The following is a 19346-nucleotide window of genomic DNA, read 5'->3' on the forward strand; positions in this document are numbered from 1 at the left end:
CAGAGTGACTCTGAAAAATGTGAGGTTTTTGCGAATTATTTTGAAAATGCTTTTTCCCCTAACCCTACTGTTAATTTGCAAACTGAAGATGAAGTCAACAGGTTTTTAAATAGCACAATCTTATCTGCTGAGCTTCCCACTCAGTATATCTCAACATCTGAAATTAGAAATGTTATCCAATACCTACCGTTGAGGAAAGCTCCTGGGTATGACTTGATAACAAACTTAATATTAAAGGAACTCCCGCCAACAGCCCATCAGCTATTAAAAACTTTATTTAATGCATGCCTACACGTTGGTTACTTTCCTAAATCCTGGAAACATGCTGAAGTTATTGTTATCCACAAGCCCGGTAAGCCTGTTAGAAATCCCTCTAGTTACAGACCCATCAGCCTACTACCCACTCTGGCAAAAGTATTTGAAAAGCTAATACAGAAGAGACTATGCAGATTCATTGAAGATGCTCAATGTATTCCTCCCCACCAATTCGGTTTTAGAGCAAAACATTCTACTACGCAGCAACTTGCGAGGTTAACACAAACAATAGTGCAAGGGTTTGAAAATAAAAGACACTCTGCTGCTTTGTTTCTGGATGTTGCTCAGGCCTTTGACAAAGTATGGCACAAAGGCCTTCTGTATAAGCTATTTCAAACTGGACTTCCAAATTACTTGCAAAACATCATCGAATCATTTTTAGAAAACCGGACTTTTTCAGTAAAAATAAATTCTACTCATTCCACTGTTCGACAGATCCGGGCTGGTGTGCCACAAGGCTCAATTTTAGGACCTATCCTGTTTAATATGTTCATGCATGACCTACCCATTCCAGCTCATTCTACGCTTGCTTCTTTTCGCTGATGACACTGCCTTGATTTCCCAACATCAAGACATTGACACAGCAGTTGACATGCTTCAGACTGATACAGACCTACTGTTGGATTGGTTCGTTAATTGGAAAATCGCACTTAACCCTCTAAAATGTGAAGCGAAAATATTTTCGCTAAGAAAATTCAATCCCTTAAGGAATATAGAAATTCAAGATAACATCATACCATGGAATGAAAATGACAGAACTGTTAAATATTTGGGTGTCTTATTAGACTCTAAACTTACTTATAAACAGCACATAAATTCAAAATTAAATCAAGCAAACACAAGATTGGCACAAATGTACCCAATTATCAATAGAAGATCATCTCTTAAACTTAAATGCGCTCTTTTAATCTACCAAGGAATATTCAGACCCCTCTTAACTTATGCTTGTCCAGTTTGGGGTCCTTGCCTCCATAAATCAAAAATGAACAAACTTCAAGTATTCCAAAACAAGTTTTTGAGAATAGCAACAAATTCTCCATGGTTTGTTAGAAACCGACAGATTCATAATGAATTAGAAATTCCGACCATCTGTGACTACATCCGAAAACTAAGTGCTACATTTCTAGAAACTCTGGACCAATCAACAGGTGCTGTCCATTTTAACATTGGCCAAAGAACTGTCAACAGAAGACTGAAAGCACGTCTTGTTCAAGACATTTTATTATAATTTGAAACTTACATTGTTTGTCAAGTACTAATTTTATTGTTTATTTTCTGTTAACTGTATTATGTTATAGGGTGTCTCCATTGGAGCAAACCCACTAATGTTAATATTTCTATGTTCTTCTGTTCTCTATGATTCAAACTTCTGTGTATAATTATTTACTTGTAGTAATTGAACCAGAAATAGGCCTAAAGCTTTTGAAAAAAAAAAAAAAAAGCACACCACATTTCAGGAGTATGAAATAAATCCAAAGTTAAATAAATTATGTTTAATTCCAAGTAAAACATTTAACTCCTGTATTTAAAACGATTAATTGTTGTTATAGATATATTTTTTAATGTGTTAGAGCTTTTGAGGGGTTTTCTACCTCCACTCATTACCCACTAACGTATCAGGTTATCCCACTACCTTGAACATTTAGAATACTCTAGGTATACATGGGTGGATCATAAGGGACTATCTTTTGGCCCCTATATACTTGGCCATATACTGATTTTCGAGAGGGGCTATCTTGGTTTAGTTTGCCAATATCGTTAGGAAATCTAGCATTCTGATACAACAAAAAATCAAATGTTCAGAAAGAAACTCGGTACAATTCATGAAGTAAGTTTATGTTATTCTTTTACGGTTACAATACAAGAGTAATTCATGCATTTTAAAAATCTTGTTTTCAAAAAACAGAGAGCGCCATGGACCCACTGCTATGACAGCAAACCATAAAACATGCTTCAAGTTGACCAATGTCTTAAAATTATGCAATCAGTATAAGACTGGGTTACATTTTTTTATATTTGAAGTTATGAAAAATTATGTAACTTTAAATTGTTACAATATGTTAAAAAACATGAAAGTACTAATAAGCTATTATTTCTTAACGTATATGTTTTAAATTGTTTTGTAGTTAACAAATTTATTGCATTGTTGGTGAACCGTACAGCATACAAGAATGAGTATAAACTGAATTAAAGCTATTATATATGGATTAAACTTTAAAATAAACATTTGTTTTAGGAATATTCTTGTTGTTTACTTGGTTGAAACTATTTGCACAATCATGCCAAAAAAAAAAACTATTTGCAAATCTTAGCCAAACTCTCATTGAAGATATCTGAAATTTCTGGACTTTCTAAGAAGATGCCATTAAAAATTGTTAAGTTGTGACAATTGTTTGTGGAAGGGTGTTGACATTAGTATAGATCATCAATCTAGAACTGATGAAGAGTCCAGATCATCAATCAGACTTGTATAACAAGTGGTGACCATTGTATCATTGTCTGACCTCGCAGCATCTCTTGTGTGTTCTCCATCAATAGTCTGCAGCTTTGTGCCTTCGCCAAGATCTAATTAACTGGTGGGATCAATTGGCTGTGAGCTTAATGAGAGCAGAGGAGAGAGAAAGGGAGGTGGGCGTCTCCGCTCTTGATATGCTACTAATTAAAAGACAGGTGTGAAACACTGTGAAAACAATCCTTAACCTTTATAACAAAGATTTTATGTCCTCATGAACCAATTTTCCATTGTATATTCTTTAATGTTGGATTGATTCTCTGCTAATAATTTATATCTGAATTATTCTAAAACAAACGTGGTGGAATTCTATTCTCAAATTTGTTAAAATCTACCAAATATATTCATTAATAGTAATTCGTCCATAAGCTTCTTAAGGTTCATCTCGATTATGACTTTAAATGGAGCACTCACATAAACATACTATCAAAATAGCTCAATTCAGCAACTTTGAGGTGTCATTCTTTACTTGTGTCGTATGATGTTCTTGAATTGGGATACTTAGGCTTATTTGAATCCAAATAAGATAGGGTATTACATTTAACTTATGGATTGCAATGCAATTGGAGGGTTTTTTGGTGCCATAAGTTTTAATAGAATTTTTACTCATGAAAAAAGGGCTTTAAGATCTAAGGGGGTCCTGAGGAATGAGACCAGATAAAGGCTGCAAAGAACATTTGCGATTGGATTCTCTCCATGATCTATCAGTTTCTATTTTTGTCTATTGGAACAAACACCTTTTCCCTAATTATAGGAACATCTTCATTACAGACATCTTGAGTAAATTTATCTCTAAACTCTTTTTGTACTGCAATGTTCCAGTTACAATAACAATAGCGTTAAACTAAATCAAAGGTTTCCCTCCCAAAATTCAGCACTGGATCCACCCTGAGTAAAATTTACAAGCCAAGCTCAACTTTCTGAGAAGGTTTCATTAGGATAATTAATAGCCAAGTGACATTTATAAAATAGGCCAAATTGAAATAGTTAATCTAGTTTTGGTAAAAAAATATTAAGTATAACCGAAATTTAATGGCTTTTAACACTTTTCATTGGGATTGAACAGCCTAAAACAAAATTATAATAGTGGATCAGGGTTTGATCAACTTTTGATCATTTATGTTTGAGAATTCTGAACTACTGGGATTTCAATCTTGATTGTATTGGAAGGCATAAATTCTGATCTGAAATCCAAATTCTTACCATATAAAAAACCATCTTTACTTGATTCAGTCATCAAAGGAGTTAGTAATGTCATGTGCCAAAGAAAACTCATTTCTAATTTATTCTTCTAACTCAAATCATCCTGAATATCCTGTCTCCAATGGCTGACTGTTAGGACTAGGAACTCAGTAAGACAGGGAAAAGAATACTCATAGTAGCTAAACAATTTAAGGATCTTTTTCCGTCATCCCACTGTTTTGTAATTTCTAATATTACTTCAAGTAAAATAAAATGATATTTTAATAAACATTTCTTTTAGTTAGCGTTTCAGAGAACCATCATATCTTGTTTAAATGATTGACTTTAACATAATTATTTTTATTTTTAATATGTTGTATTAATTTTGTACTACATATGTCAAAAAACCGTTTTGCGTAAAGAGCATTAAAATCCATTCCTAAATGCTGTGAGATACATTTTGATAAGTCTATATTTGCAAATACGGCTGAATTAAACTTACTATACAAATCTAGGCTCTAGGCTTGGCGTGAATGTGTCATTAAAGAGGTTGATAAGTCTATATTTGCAAATACGGCTGAATTAAACTTACTATACAAATCTAGGCTCTAGGCTTGGCGTGAATGTGTCATTAAAGAGGTTTAAATACAAATGCAAAAGAGTTAAATGTCATGTTAAGAGTTATTAAATGTAACAGTTTTCATAAAATGACCTATATGAGAATTACTTTACTGGAATATCAAATGAGGGAACTGAGTACAAACAACTTATGAACATGAAATGTATTAAGCGCTGGTAGGGAGAGGCACTTATTAATGAACACACCATTGAGAGCACCTCCTACTAAGATGGATGTGCAGCCATAACTACTACTGCACTACTGACTAGGCATAATGACCATTCATTGCAATTCAGACCAGTCCACTGTGTGCAGAGAACTGTAAAAACCACATTTCAACAGAACACCAGTCCTTGGAATGTCAACAATGTGAATCTGATTTTATCTGTATTTATCATTCCAGTCCTATCTGTTGTTTTTACTGGAAGTATGACTCATGTTTCTAGAAACAGCAAGGCAAAATTAATCTAAATTGTCAAGAACATGGAAAACAATCTATTGCCAACACAAAGTTACATATCTCATAACTTTATGTTACAGAGAATTAGAGTCTAAATGTAACGTTTTTTTTCAAGCTACGTAAAAAATGTAAGTAATTTACTTGTACATGAATTCTATATGAAGTTTATTTATTTGATTTGGAGATTATTTTGTTCATTATTGAAAAAAGGGAACAAACACTAGGATTTTCAGTACAAACAAGAAACTTTAATTCAATTATACATTTTCAAGGCAATTAAGTTAATATTCTTGGAATTCAGTCAAATATTCTTGCTCTAGCATATTTGGCAGTTTTAAAAGTTTTGAAAAAGGATAGTTGTCGCCTCTTAGCTACTTGGTATCATAGAACAAAAACATGGGTTTTTAAATTATCAGTTTATTTACAAACTTCTTTCTTATAAGTGCTTTGATGTCTCATAAGGTTTTGGAAACTGCATTGTGTTTTGAGAATGCACATACAACAAAGCAGGAATAGAAGTGAACCATAGCTGCCTTGAAAATAACGATTAAAACTAAACTTAATAAGGAAATAGTGCTTTCACAACTTTTAATTAGTTCATTAGCCAGTCCTAAATAATAAAGAGACCACTAAAACCCTGTAAATTTTCATGGTGGAGCTTCCATATTTAAAAAGTAATACACTAAAATTAACACGAGAACTGCTGTACAAATTAACCTCCAAAACTACCATACATTTCCTCTGTTGTCTGTGTATCTAACAATAAAAAAATGAGAGACTGATTAAAACAAACCTCTCTGTGTTTGACTTGACAACTTCAGTTTTCCAAAGCCCACACGTCAATTCCCGGGCTGTAGCAGCAAACAATGTAAGATTCAAGAGCAGCAGGACTGCGACTGGACCAAAGAAGTAGGAGAATATTTCTGTGTCTCCTGAAAAAATATAGAAGAAACATCAATCTTGCAAACTCCTTGTTAGAATTAGGACCTTTGCCAATTTCCATTATTTTGTCAGAAAGAAATCGATTTTTCAAGAAATGCTCTATACTTTTTTATGTAGCAAGCCTAAAACACTAGCTTCAATATAGTTTTATATATCGTCTCAGATATTATGACTTGATAAGAGTGATTTTAACTCCTTTCTTAACAGTATATAGTGTATGACAATTCTGAGGTAACAAGTAGTAATGGTCAGGATGGTGTATGTAAAAGAATAAATGCTAAGTAAAGACACTTGATTAAAATTGCTTTATATTTTCAACAACTTTTTCATTGTATAGTTTTTTACTAAATTTCTGCAATAAATTACTTGTTTACCACAGTAAAAATCAACTATAAATTTTGCTAGTATAATTTTCGCACATGAGATCCTTAACTATTTTGAAACAAATTTGAATTTTGAACTATTTAAAAAATATCTTTAATAAGAACAATTTTAAACCTGTAATTATTTTTTTTGTATCATAGGTTACTGAGTTCTGCTTCCATATGCCTGTAGTGCCATATGACCATTAGTTTCTGTCTAAAGACTTTTAACTGAACTCTCTAGATTTGTATTCACATTTTATTAAATACTAAGCAATTGCACAAGTAAAAAAGAAAACTGGATGTGTGCAAATCTCACATTTAAAAATTCAGACATCTTTTAATGAGGTTTTATAATCAAACTCAATTTTTGGGCAAACAAGATCAAGATTGTTCAGCTGAGATTTTATAAGGTTTGATAGGATTTTTTATCATGTCTGATTAGACTTGTGTGTCCAGTATATAAAACAAATCTTTTCAATCTATGACAATCATGTATGTAGAGGAAAATGAAATCACTGAGTCTCATATGAGTTTCTACACAGTAAACTCAGTAGTATGTTTTTTTTCTACAAGGAAGTGAAGTTACAAATCTATGACCCAAATCATGAGAGGAATATTTTACGAGCAAAATAACAGTTAGAGTATGTTGAGACACATTCAAAGAAAGCACAGTTTACATGCGCCAGCTGCAATAACATTTCATAAAAGACAGTTTGCTTGCATAGCGCGCTAACTGGAATCTGAGGCTACCAGTATGTAAATAAGGTTTATATCCAGGCTAAACATTCTGCTTTGAGCGAATTGTTGTAAGCACATGTCCACGGAAATGATCTATGGAGGCTGGTTTGAGTGGAATTCAGGCAAGATACTTCAGTTATACATATTTTATATATATAGTGTTTCCTAGGAAGAAGTTTACACATTTAAGCTTCCATAACGCTTCCATTTACTGGCCGATTATTTTTAAACTTTATACATCTTGAATGTGAAATATTTAAAATAAAGTAATTTTTTACAATTATTCAAAGATACATAAATCATTAAAGATTGTAACATATATTTTTAGAACTAAAGGAGGAAATGTAGGTGAACATTAGTATACTAACTTGAAGGTAGTATATGAACTTGAGGAGAAAGCTCTTATACAATCTTATTTCGGACTTTTTCACTGTCACTTAAATTATGGTTTGATTGTTTGGAGCTCTTCTCCTTACGCAAATGAAGTATTTCATCATCCAAAAAAAGGTTGTCAGAATATTGGCAGGAGTCCAATAAATATCATAGTTGCAGAGAACTTTTTAAACGTTTTAAGAATTTTGACATTATTTTCTTTATATATACAACAATGCCTACTTTACCTCCGAGCTAATTTAGAAAAAGTAAACCTAAGGAAAAAATGTTCACAATTATGAAACAAGAAGTCGTAACAATATCAACTTACCTCAAACTAGACTAGCTAAAACCGACAAAAGCCCAACGATGATGGCTATTAGACTATACAATAAGTTACCATTAGATATAAGGATGCTAAGTGATATGGAATTTAAAGCTAAACTAAATTATTTTCTATGTAAAAGATCATTCTATTCAGTGGAAGAGTACATCTCAACAGTGTGGACAAAAACAAGACTTTTAGAATATTCATTGTATTACAAAAGTTGTAACATTGTATTGACGTGCCAATGTATTTGTGTGGAATATTTTCTGGCAGAATAAAATTCTTATTCTTATTCTTATATAGGGTGGGGTTACTTGTGTATATTTGTCTTAACCAAAAGTCTCTTTGTTTTTGATTATTTTTTTAGGAGAATATATTTTTATTTTATTTTATTAAATCTTACAAAGTTTAGCAATGTGTAATGTGCACCATTTCTTTTATTTTATTTTTCTCATATGTGCTATTAAAATACTTGTAAATACTGTGGTGAATAAAAAGATTCAATCCCATTCAAAAACATACATTGTTTTATTTGGTTCAAAAATAAACTGTTACCTAAAGTTAAATACTACAAATTTAATTTGATGAAATCTGTTTTTTACCTAAGTATCAATGAAAACGATGATCGTAAACCAATGTATTCAAACTGAAACACATTTACAACAACACACTGGTAACAACTATAAACAAATGACTCCTCTTATGCTCTTTAAAGAAATTTTGGGTATAAGCAGAAGTTCTTCTTTGATAAAGCTCACCATTACGCTTTTGTAAAACATGAGAGAGTTGAGCATTTTATAAACCATTCTTGATTTCTGATTGAAAAGTGTGTACAATTTCAAACTGATCGGCCAGTAAATAAGCATGTCATGGAAACTTAAACTGTACACCTCTTCGTGGGACACACTATGTATTTGTGTGCAGTTGAACGTAATGTGAAAAGATTTGTACGAAGTTGAAATTTAACATGCAGAGCATAGGTATTATTTGATGATCCTTGGGGTCAATCTTTGACAATCAAAAGCAAGTTGACAGACTATTAAAAATTATGAAGAGCCTGCTATACCAGTGACCAACTTAGTCGCTGGACTGTACTGGCAGTAAATATTTTACTACTGTAAAAATTATTAACTATGAGTTAGATTGTCAACATGTCCGACATGATATATACTTTGTTTTATTATACAACAGGTTTTCCCTATGCAGGGTTACTTCATTTCAATACAGCATGAAAGAAAGCTGCAGTAAGTGTTATAAAATGAGCTTATAATTTGTGTTTTTTCAAAATAGTGCTAATGTTTTTAGTGTAATCTGTTGTATAGTGAATTCAAATAGTTTTAATCGTAGAAGATCAAAAGAATTTCATAATCAAAGTCTCCATGGAAGAACCTTCAGAACTAACATACTCCTCCTGTACAGAAGAAGCATGGAGGAACAGAAAGATGTATAGAGTACCTATCCCAAGAAGACTGACAAGTGAATCAGATTAGTCTAGAATATGCAGGTTTAAGGCATATTCTTGTATACTCACCATAGAACCAACATCTTTTCTCGCCAAATCTTGGTTTGATCATGTTGGGGTAGGATTCCTCTGGGAGGTGGTCGCAGACAGCGGCAATCCCAGCGATAACCAGGGGACCACCCCAGGCATACAGTTCGTAGAATCGGAGTCGACAGGCTTCCTGGCCCTTATCCAAGTTAGAGGGTCTGAGATCTCTGAAACATCAAAGTAAAACGATTAGCTATGGGGTCTAGATCATGTTGAAGTGGGATTCCTATAGGAGGTGATCGCAGACAGCGACGATCACCAGATCACCCCAGGCGTATAGTTTGTAGAATTTTCATGACAATTCTCTAAGTTAGAGGGTCTGAGATCCCTAAACTATCCAAATTACACGGCTAGCTATGGCGTCAGGATCATGTTGGGGTAGGAATCCTCTGGGAGATCGTAGCAGCTAACCCAGTCAACAATATGAATCAGTTGGAAGTTTTCAGGGAAATCAGACTTGTATGGGAATGTGACTGCACAACGTTTGAATCTACCATAAATACGAGGAGGACGATATTCCTGTATCTGTACAATGTCGAGCTTGTTCATCACAAATGTCCGTCCTAACATAATGCACATAATTGTTATGAAGTGATCTAATACTAAAAAATAAGCTTTGTCTGGAAAAGTGTAAACTAATTTATTCTTGTTGTAAATAAACTGTTCTATATAACGTAGTTCATGATTTCTGTTCTTAGAAACTGGCGATGTGATTTCTTATATAAATCGTTGACTGTTAGTGAAGCTAGCTAGGACTGTACGTAGAAATCTTTTCACTCACTAAGTGGCCTATATCTTAAACCATACATTAGAACGGTTGCATCTACTTAGAAAGTGTATTCACTGTAGACCATGGCAAAAAAACTAACAGCCGCCTGTTATTAAGACCCCGGCGTCACAGGACCTTCTAGAAATGAATTGTTCGTCCATATATCCGTATATGCGATATATCTTTGATAGAAAGGGCCTAGAAACTAGAAACTTGATCAAAGTGTTCCTCTGAATCCAAGGAAGCACGCTAGGGATTTTGGGGTCAAAGAGCAATCCGTCTGTCTGTTCCTTTATTCTTCTGCGTGACCACCTATAATCATCTATATAATGATTCTAGAGGCTTGGAACTTGGTAAATGGGTTCCTCTTGGTTCAAGGAAAACCCCTATTGATTTTAAGGTCAAAGGGCATACAATCTGTATTTTTGTCCGTCTATCTGTCTATGTGACAATGCTTAACAGGAGGTCCTAGAGACTTGAAACTTGGGCCCTAGAGAAATGGAAGAACTCTATTAATTTTAGGGCGAAAAAGAAAGACCGTCGATGTCTTTCCGTCTCTACACTATTTCCTCCGTTACGTTCTATCTGACCCTTCGATACTCCGAAGTATCTATGTTTGGTCTTTCATTGGTTATTGGATGTTTTATCCTTTGCCAATGTATATAAAATAAATATTAGCCATTTTATTATCTGTATTATCCACGAGAAAAATTCAACCTCAAAAAAGCCGCAAGCAGGACGAAAAATATTTAGGTCTATTCTAATGAGATTTTGTTCCAACAAAAGACGCATATCTGTACGTTAGCTGGAGTGTTAACATTGTTTGTGCAAATGACATCTACTTGTTTGTAATTCAGATCAACGCAAGAATGCCTCGCACAGTGTTGCATATTCAAAGGCCCACCGGGGAGCGTTGTTAAATGCAAATCAATCACGTGGCACTAATGAGTGACTACGTACAGAACTGTAGAAGGCGGTCATCAAGTTGTGGCCAGCAACTCTAATTCTTTTCAGAAGGCATGATCATTTGGATCTTTTAGAGGACCTCTGACAAATTTTGGGATACTCGCCAGGCGTGACGAACTGGCGTGCATGAATCGTCAAGAATGAAACGTTAGGTTCAGATCGAAAACAGACATAGTGAAAACCTATTACTCCGTTCCAAATAGTTTCGGATTAATTGTAAGAACACTTTTAAATGTTGAAAACTAAACCGTACAAAAGTTTGGGTAAAGTGTAACAAAATTGTGTTTTAAACACTGCTTGTAAAAGTTAAAATGTTATTTAAAATATCAACACAAATATAACGCAAAGAAATTAACGCAGACAATTTTTGTCGCAGAAGAAAGGCAAGAAAGTTCACTGTAAGTAAATAAAAAGCCTCTCTTTAGGACACGAGCTTTGACAAGAACGAGATTTAATCAAATACTGACGTATAATAAAAGAACAGTACGTTTATTCCCTTTAAAAACACGAATTTATCTTAAAAGACTTTTCGCCATACAAAATTATTTAGCAGAGAATAAGAAATATTTAAAAATTAAAGCGTGTGAATACCTAGGATACCTGTAAAACTACCATAATAACAATAAAGTAAGAAGAAGAAAAACTACTGATACAAATTACAATTCGGTTAATCTTCCCTCATCGTACTTTGATTAAAATTATAGTAAGTCAACCCAATTGATATTATTTTTATAAATTGTTAATTTATCAAACCGTTATAAAACACAGCACATCATATAAAGGCTTAAAAATACATCGTATTAATTTTACAATTTTTAACCAAATTATTTTTTTTAATATCGTGATGTTTGCGATGTATCATATAATGCAAGTACAACGCGCGAACGTATGATTTAACCGATTTTTATTTTCATATACCGCGTTTCTTACATAACAAAATATAGCATTTCCACACCATAAATTTAGATTTTTTTCCACCCACGTTCAGGCCTACAGGTTTTTACAAGTTGCTTCGACAAATCATGGCTAGTAGATGCTAAAAGACAATCGTGTGGAGTTAGAAGACTACCAGAACAGTAGAGGCTGCAGAAAAATTGAATGTCAGAGCTGTAGGGGATGAAGGTTACGCCAGATCTATAGGTAATGCGGACAATAGAGTAATCCCAAAGCAGTACGGACTGTCAATAAAGACTATTGCCAAAGTTGTTGAGGCTCTGGAAAAAGTATGAATGTCAGAGCTGTATCTGTTGTAGAAAAAGATGAACGTCAGACCTAGTATATTTTCTGTCGGAGGCAGTCAAATTATGTAAACATATTTACAGTGACAAACTAAGAGTCATGACCTCAGTGTATTCATTCAAAGACTGTCTCAGAAGTAGAGCCATATGCAACCGTTGATAACATGACCCTAATTGACAAGGGTGATAAGAGACTGGAACCGCATTAAGCAACCAGCCATTAAGTGGAATTAGCTTGTAGTGATAAGATTAAGTGAATTGCGACCATCTTGAGTTTAATTGCTAATTCATGGCCATGTGCATAGCTGCAATATCTGGACTGGAGAGGATGATTATAGCATCGCGATTGTAGCATTGGATCATTTTCTACTGAATTGCTTTATTTCTTTAAGTTAGTTAAACTACTTTTTTTTAAACATTTCACTTGGCGGCCATTATATGTAAAGTTATTTCAAGTAGTAACTGTGTAAACTAAGTCATCTAATCATAATAACTTGGTAAAAGACCACCACAATACAAGTCAACTCGTATTTGTACAACATTTTAAATCAATGTAAATGTAACTATTAAAATGCCTTGGATGATTGCCAGAAAATCCTTTTCATTCTGAGAAACAAATGTTTCTGGCAATATAAATAATACGATGAATATTTGATGGCTTCTCGTAAATCGATTTTTGTACATATACATTAGTTATTTCTCGTTTGATTCTAGTAACATAATTTTATTTGCGAATTTTCAAACTGTAGATAAATAATTATAATACTAATTATACAACATTGATTCGACTTTATTCTTTTTATATTTATCCGTGTTTGGTAAATGTCACAATACTAATCGATATTTCAAGACTTACTCAACCACATTGTTTAAAATGGTAGGCAATCATATTATACAATAATTTTTTTGCACGGCCACATAGAGTAAAAATGCACTCTTTTGAGAATTGTGATTTTTTATAAACTAGTCTCATAAAAGTACGCTAGTTTTTTGTTTGTATTTCAATGCAGTCAAATTGTTTTAAGGGTATAATAATAAGTGATTAAAAGACGTTATAATAACAAATATGTAGAAATTAATTAATAAAATTACAAATGGAACTCCAATAAGATACTTTAAGAAGGAGAATCTCACTTAGCTCTACCTCTATTCCAAATGTGCCAGAAGGGATATTTCTTTTTTTTTTTCCAGGTAAAGTTTCAACTTAGAGAAACTTATGATTCATTTGTATTTAAGAGTTTAAGTTGATATTCATATTTATAAGTTAAATTGTTCCAAGAACGCAATAAAATATTATACTCGAGTTATTTTTAGGAAATCGAGTTTTAACTACGCTAAATAAAGTTGATATGATATGACTTGATTAGTATAAAGAATAAAGGGACCCTTTAACTAACGATGTCCGTGTGTTAGAGATGATTAACACTTAACTCTTTCAATAAACAGTGCATCGGTAATTATATCATCCTTAAATCAATTGGCAGTCTGTTATTGAATGAACAGCATTCATTAACTGATTTCTCATAGGTTCACAGGTGGAGAAGACTGGCTTTAAGAAAATAAAACAGAAATTGACCTAACATAAAATAAACCGATACCATAGAGTATCAAAGGACTCGACAGAACATTACGAAATTATCGAAAAACGGACGGGCGGACTTTCCTTTGTATTATGACCCCAAAATCAATAGAGGCTCTTTCTTTGTCCAAGAGGAAAACCTAAAGATCCTAAAGACTTCTTTAGGGCTTTTCTATAAATAATTATCGCATATACAGGCGCACAAAGTCACGATTTACAAAAGGCCCTGTCGGATTTGAATTTCAGCTGTTTTCCTGGAAAAAAGAAAAATTCTCCAAATAAATAAAAGTTGGCAACGTAATATTTTTATCGATAAATTTAAAATCTACCTTTTCAACAAAAGGTAGATTGTCCTGATAACTGGTCCTAGCCAAACAAGTCAGAACACGCCCGTGACTGCCACTTACTAAGATAACGGTGGGAACACAGAGATGGCCGAACAACACATAGCAGCGCTATCTATGACCTTTGACCTCATCAAACGTCGATGATCGTATAATTGATGGAGGGCTGTCAACAGACCAGTCCTTTCAATGAAAAGCAACAGTCCGTGAAACAGAGTTGATAGTCCTACCAATGAGGGTATTTTCACTACAGTTTCACCAATTTTGGGTGTCTAAAAAAAAGTGAAATTACTTATAACAATAAGTAGATCTACAGAAAAATGCTTCAATAACAGTCATTACTGTCAGAAAAAATTATCCACCACAGTATTTAACTGTAATATTAAGATGAACTTCATTTCTTCTTACACATAACTGCAAAACAATAATATTCTCTCGGACTCTTGAAATGTATTGATATACATACTCATTTCATCATTAATTTAAGACTATTATGAATACATTTTCAAACAGTCATCGATTCAGCAGTACTATCATCAATATTCATAGATATCTATATGACTATTATTATCACCCTCATGATTGGATTTCCAGGAGGCTTTTTAGATTTTCTCAGATCCCAGAACACAAAACCACCATAAGTTGAATATAATAGTAGTCTAGCATACATGTATGTATGGACTTAAAATAACGCGGTCTAAACTTGGTATAGTGACAGTATTAGCATATATCTGTTTTGACATTTGTTTGATAGTCTCAACCAACATAAAATTTCAGTATGGCGACCGTTAACTTTTGTGCAAATTTTTAATTCAGCCATTTCCCTACAAGGAAAATGTTTATAAAGTATTAGGTAATTTTAAATAACTTTTATCCTTGTAGTGTTGTGATTTTCGATATCCCCTACGCTCAAAAAGGCGACCATTGAAATTTTAAGAAAAATAATATGGTTTAGTATATCTAAGTTATTATGCTTTTAAAAATTAGAGCAAAAGTATTTTAGAATTTTCAGGTCATTTTCAACAACGACTCTTCTTACGTCTTTTTCCTGTCTCAAAAGTGGTTTCGAGATAGACAACGTACAAAGTTTTGAGTGTATCGTCTACGTCTACGTTTTTACACACCACTCTATATCATTATAAGCCTAATGATTGTAATCATTAAGTTTTCAAGAGATTTGAGTTTATACATTTTTGAAATTGTTACGAATATATTAAAACGCATAACATTACAACTGCAATACTATCATACACGTCATGTTGTTTTCTAAAACATGTATCTTGTAAACTAATAATGCAATCTTTTGTTTGATAATTCGAAATAAAAACTACATGTAAAATCTATATTCTTTTTGTAACTAAGAAATATATATTTTTTATCTTGTTTTGTTTAAAATTCAATACCTAAAAGAAACTGGTTTTACACAACGTTAAAATCAAGCGAAATAACTAGTAGTAAATGATGTTACGATCCGGAAATATCTCTAACTTGTTATAGTAGTAGATAAAGTTCCACTCCCAATGGACCCGAGATAAGATAACAGGAATATCAACAGACAACATAAGGGGCATTGTTCAGATGTATTGGTAAGATTTCCACTTAAACGCCATAACCAGATAACAAGGTTGCAAACATGGCTGGTTGAAGAATGTACAACAGATCTAATATGAACTACTATCTACAACATAAATTACTTCCCAGTTAGGACCAAACAGGTAGGTTATTGTTATCTGACGGTAAAACTTTTCAGATGAAAAATCCCTTTGGATATACATTTTGTAATATTATTTTGTACTGGTACGTTTCTGTGATGTTGCTTTCACCTCAGCTAATGCCCCCTGTTTAGTCTACTTAGTACAGCTGTTATCGCAAGATATCCAGAGACAAACAACGTCGAACATGGCTACTCTTTGAATGAACGATGACCGCTGGCTGAACGATGATATGACCCTGTCCTTGCAAGCAGCCCGCCTGCCTGGCTATTGGTGGTAATTTGGAAGTTTTACCTTTAAGTCCCAAGTTTAAGTGTTACATAAGGCTTCCTACTTACTTACTGTAACTTCATCTGATAAATTATCTAAATTAAATTACAACAAGAAAAACTACCATATCATAAATGTGAAAAATTTGAGAGGTTAGAAACTACCGTCTCCGTTAATGAATCTTTGTCCAACAATCGATTCTCATACGCAATTGCCGATACAGAACTGTTGAATTCGGTTATTACAAGAGGTCAAATCTAAATCCTTATAGAATATCGAATAAGGCCGTTGCAGAATGTCGAATTCGACCGTGAATTAGTGCTGATTATTGCACTTTGTGTAATTTAAATTGTATTCCGGAGAATTCGAGCATTCGTACCCTACGTTCGAATAAGTCGAATATTAAGGTTGAGAACATTCCAAGTTTTAAAAATTGTGAAAACATAGGCTATAGCACGAATTTAAAAGCAAATTCCTATGCTGAACAAATTTTCAAACTAATTATTGACTATTTACCTGGTAAAATTTAACACAAACAGGCAAACATTTCATAATATATTCTCCACAAAATTCACCGACGTTAGAAGTTGGAAATAATCATTGATCAATCAGTTAAGAAGAAGTAGACTAGACACTAAAGATTTGTTGAGGCGCATTTTCGAGATCAAAGTCGTTCATGTAAATCTCGCACAGCCAACAGATGTTGGATGTAAAGGGTGTTCTCAATTACAAATTAATCCCTTCCTTGAGCTTCACCAGCTGTTTCCCATTCTGTCCACCTGCCCCAGCTGTTGACGCTCCACAACAACCAGGCAGTTGTGCGACAGCCGTAATGTCACTCCTTGAAAATTTAAAAATAAGTGTCCACATTTCCTTTCTGTAAATAAACCGACCGCGGTCGCCACGCCGCCGCCGCGCTGCGTCCGCGCGTGCTGCAGCTGATTAACTGCCCGTCTAGCCGCCCTGGGGTGTATACACAGCGGGGGCATGCAGGGTACTGTAAAGATTCTATCATCATCGTATAGCAGTGAGTGAGTTGAATAACGCATTGCATAGAACACAACCTGAGTTTTCTTGCAGTCGATGGAGGATTTGTTAAGGAAGCAATCGATAGTCAGCCGCGTTAGTTTTGGTGGAGGTCGAAATAGGAGGGTACCGAAAAGAATAAACATTCTTTTGCAGGAAAAATGTCTCTCGACATCGATTTAAAGATACCCCGTGATTATGTGCTTATGCAATTCAAATTGGCTCTTGATTCCTGGACTAGACATTTCTTTAAACAAAAATAGCTATATACAACCAGCCAAAATATCTTTCATGTACTTATTGATACTGCAATCTCTGCCCTTCCTCCGGAAATGCTCCTCAAATTTATAATTGTGCCAAGGTACCCCATCACTAAAAGCGTAAAAAACTGTAGAACACAGACATCCAGAACAATGACTTTTAAAAACGCTCCCAACTGCATTTTGGTGATAGAATTATCAACCGATTCATTGATAGTAGGTACTTAAAATCCACCAAAATCAAACACTCAGAGGTTGTTTTAAGGGCTGATTGAAATCTAGGCATTCTACTCGGTCGATGAGTTTTTAAGAAATACAGCTGTGATGATGGAGAACAGGTTACCGGCAGTTATTTTAAGTCATAATGTTACTTTGATTTGCTAATTTTATTTACTTATTTACTACTTTCTGTTAACAGATGGGATTTCATCAATGTTAGTGTATCTTATACGGAATTTTATAATTATTACGTTTCTATAAATGGTAATCTAAAATGTTTCCTCTGCTGACTGCTGTCGTTGGAAATATTTTTCTGACTTTTTAATGTTATATATTTTGAAAACAATATACTATTGCAAATTGTAATTGAGATGTAAAACGATTTCATGCCGATGGGTTTCTTGATTTGTTAAAGCAAACAAAATAGAGATAATGGGATGGGGTTCTGCCCCCCTCCCACCCCCAGTGTGTACGCCGATGGCCGGAACTGCCTCTGGCACGGGAACGTGTTTCTCATTAGGGAACACGTCTGAAGAACTTCCGAAAGCTACCGGAGACTGTGGAAGTTGTCACAAAGGCCTGTCACCACCACTGCACCAGGGACCGCACTAACAGCGTTGTTAACAAACTACATAGCAAAGTTGCTGTGGTAGTAGCCATGGACGCTCCCAGAATTGTTGATAACAGTGTCCCTGGCGTATATAAAGGAGGCAAGATTCCCTGTCCGAAATGTTGAAAGACAAACTGCAATCAGTAGCAGTTTTAAGCTAAAACACGTTTATGAGGTCTTAAATCTAATCAATTTCCCAGAGAAAATTCCCGAGCCCCTATTTTTGGAGAGTATTTCATACTTCCAAAAACACCCAGGGCCCTCTAAAAATATTTTCCATATACGCCACTGGCTCCTGGTAGGAGCTGCTTCTCTGTTTTTACGTAACAATTAGAATTCTTTTTCTAGAAAAGAGATTTTTTATGACTCAAATATATTTCAAAATCGAATTTAGAATAATAATTCTTAAGTGGCACGTGTCAATCAATGTATAGTTCAATCTGAATCTGCTGGAGTCCGTATACAGTACATTGAGGCATTTGAATAAAAATAAAGGATTGCTTAAAGCTATTAAGGAAAAGAGAAAGGTCACCAGCAAACTTTTCAGTAAATGCTCTGGGATTTTCATTTGGCCTAACCAATGGTTGGCCAACCACTCACCACCGTTCACGTCACTGAAAGTGCATAATTTATTATAATCATCTATTGTAGTTTTACATTAATCTTTGTAGACTTTCGGCTTTGTAACATGCACAAAAATCGCCATTTGAACACCACATACGCTAACAATATTTACAGTAAAAGATACTTTATTCATATGTCAGGAAGCATTTACTATTATGTTTTAAGCTGTTTCTATTATGAACAAGCATTCTTTTCCTTTCAAGGAGATTCTTGAAGATAAATCAATAGCTACTATTTTATTCCATACTACGTACAAATATTTGCTATAAAAAGTAAGAAAGGGCAATTGCTACGTTTTTATTCATAATCCTCAATGTACTTGGGAGCGAATGTGTATTTATTGTTTG

General features: G+C 33.9%; 1 protein-coding gene across 2 annotated transcripts in view; it reads right to left on the reverse strand.

Annotated features, from left to right (window-relative positions):
- Positions 1-19346, reverse strand: part of LOC124367797 (probable G-protein coupled receptor Mth-like 1) — a 134807-nt gene that overhangs the window by 20743 nt on the left and 94718 nt on the right. Inside the window, exons 3-4 of one of the 2 annotated variants that reach the window (XM_046824912.1) lie at positions 9365-9549; positions 5882-6020 (exon numbers count right to left, since the gene is read on the reverse strand). The exons of the other annotated variant lie outside the window; for it this stretch is intronic. Of the exons in view, the coding sequence (XP_046680868.1) occupies positions 5882-6020; positions 9365-9549 (324 nt within the window). The remainder of the gene's footprint in view (positions 1-5881; positions 6021-9364; positions 9550-19346) is intronic. 2 annotated transcript variants of the gene reach the window in all.

This window comes from Homalodisca vitripennis, chromosome 8 (genome assembly GCF_021130785.1).
Source record: "Homalodisca vitripennis isolate AUS2020 chromosome 8, UT_GWSS_2.1, whole genome shotgun sequence".
NCBI classification, from domain to species: domain Eukaryota; kingdom Metazoa; phylum Arthropoda; class Insecta; order Hemiptera; family Cicadellidae; genus Homalodisca; species Homalodisca vitripennis.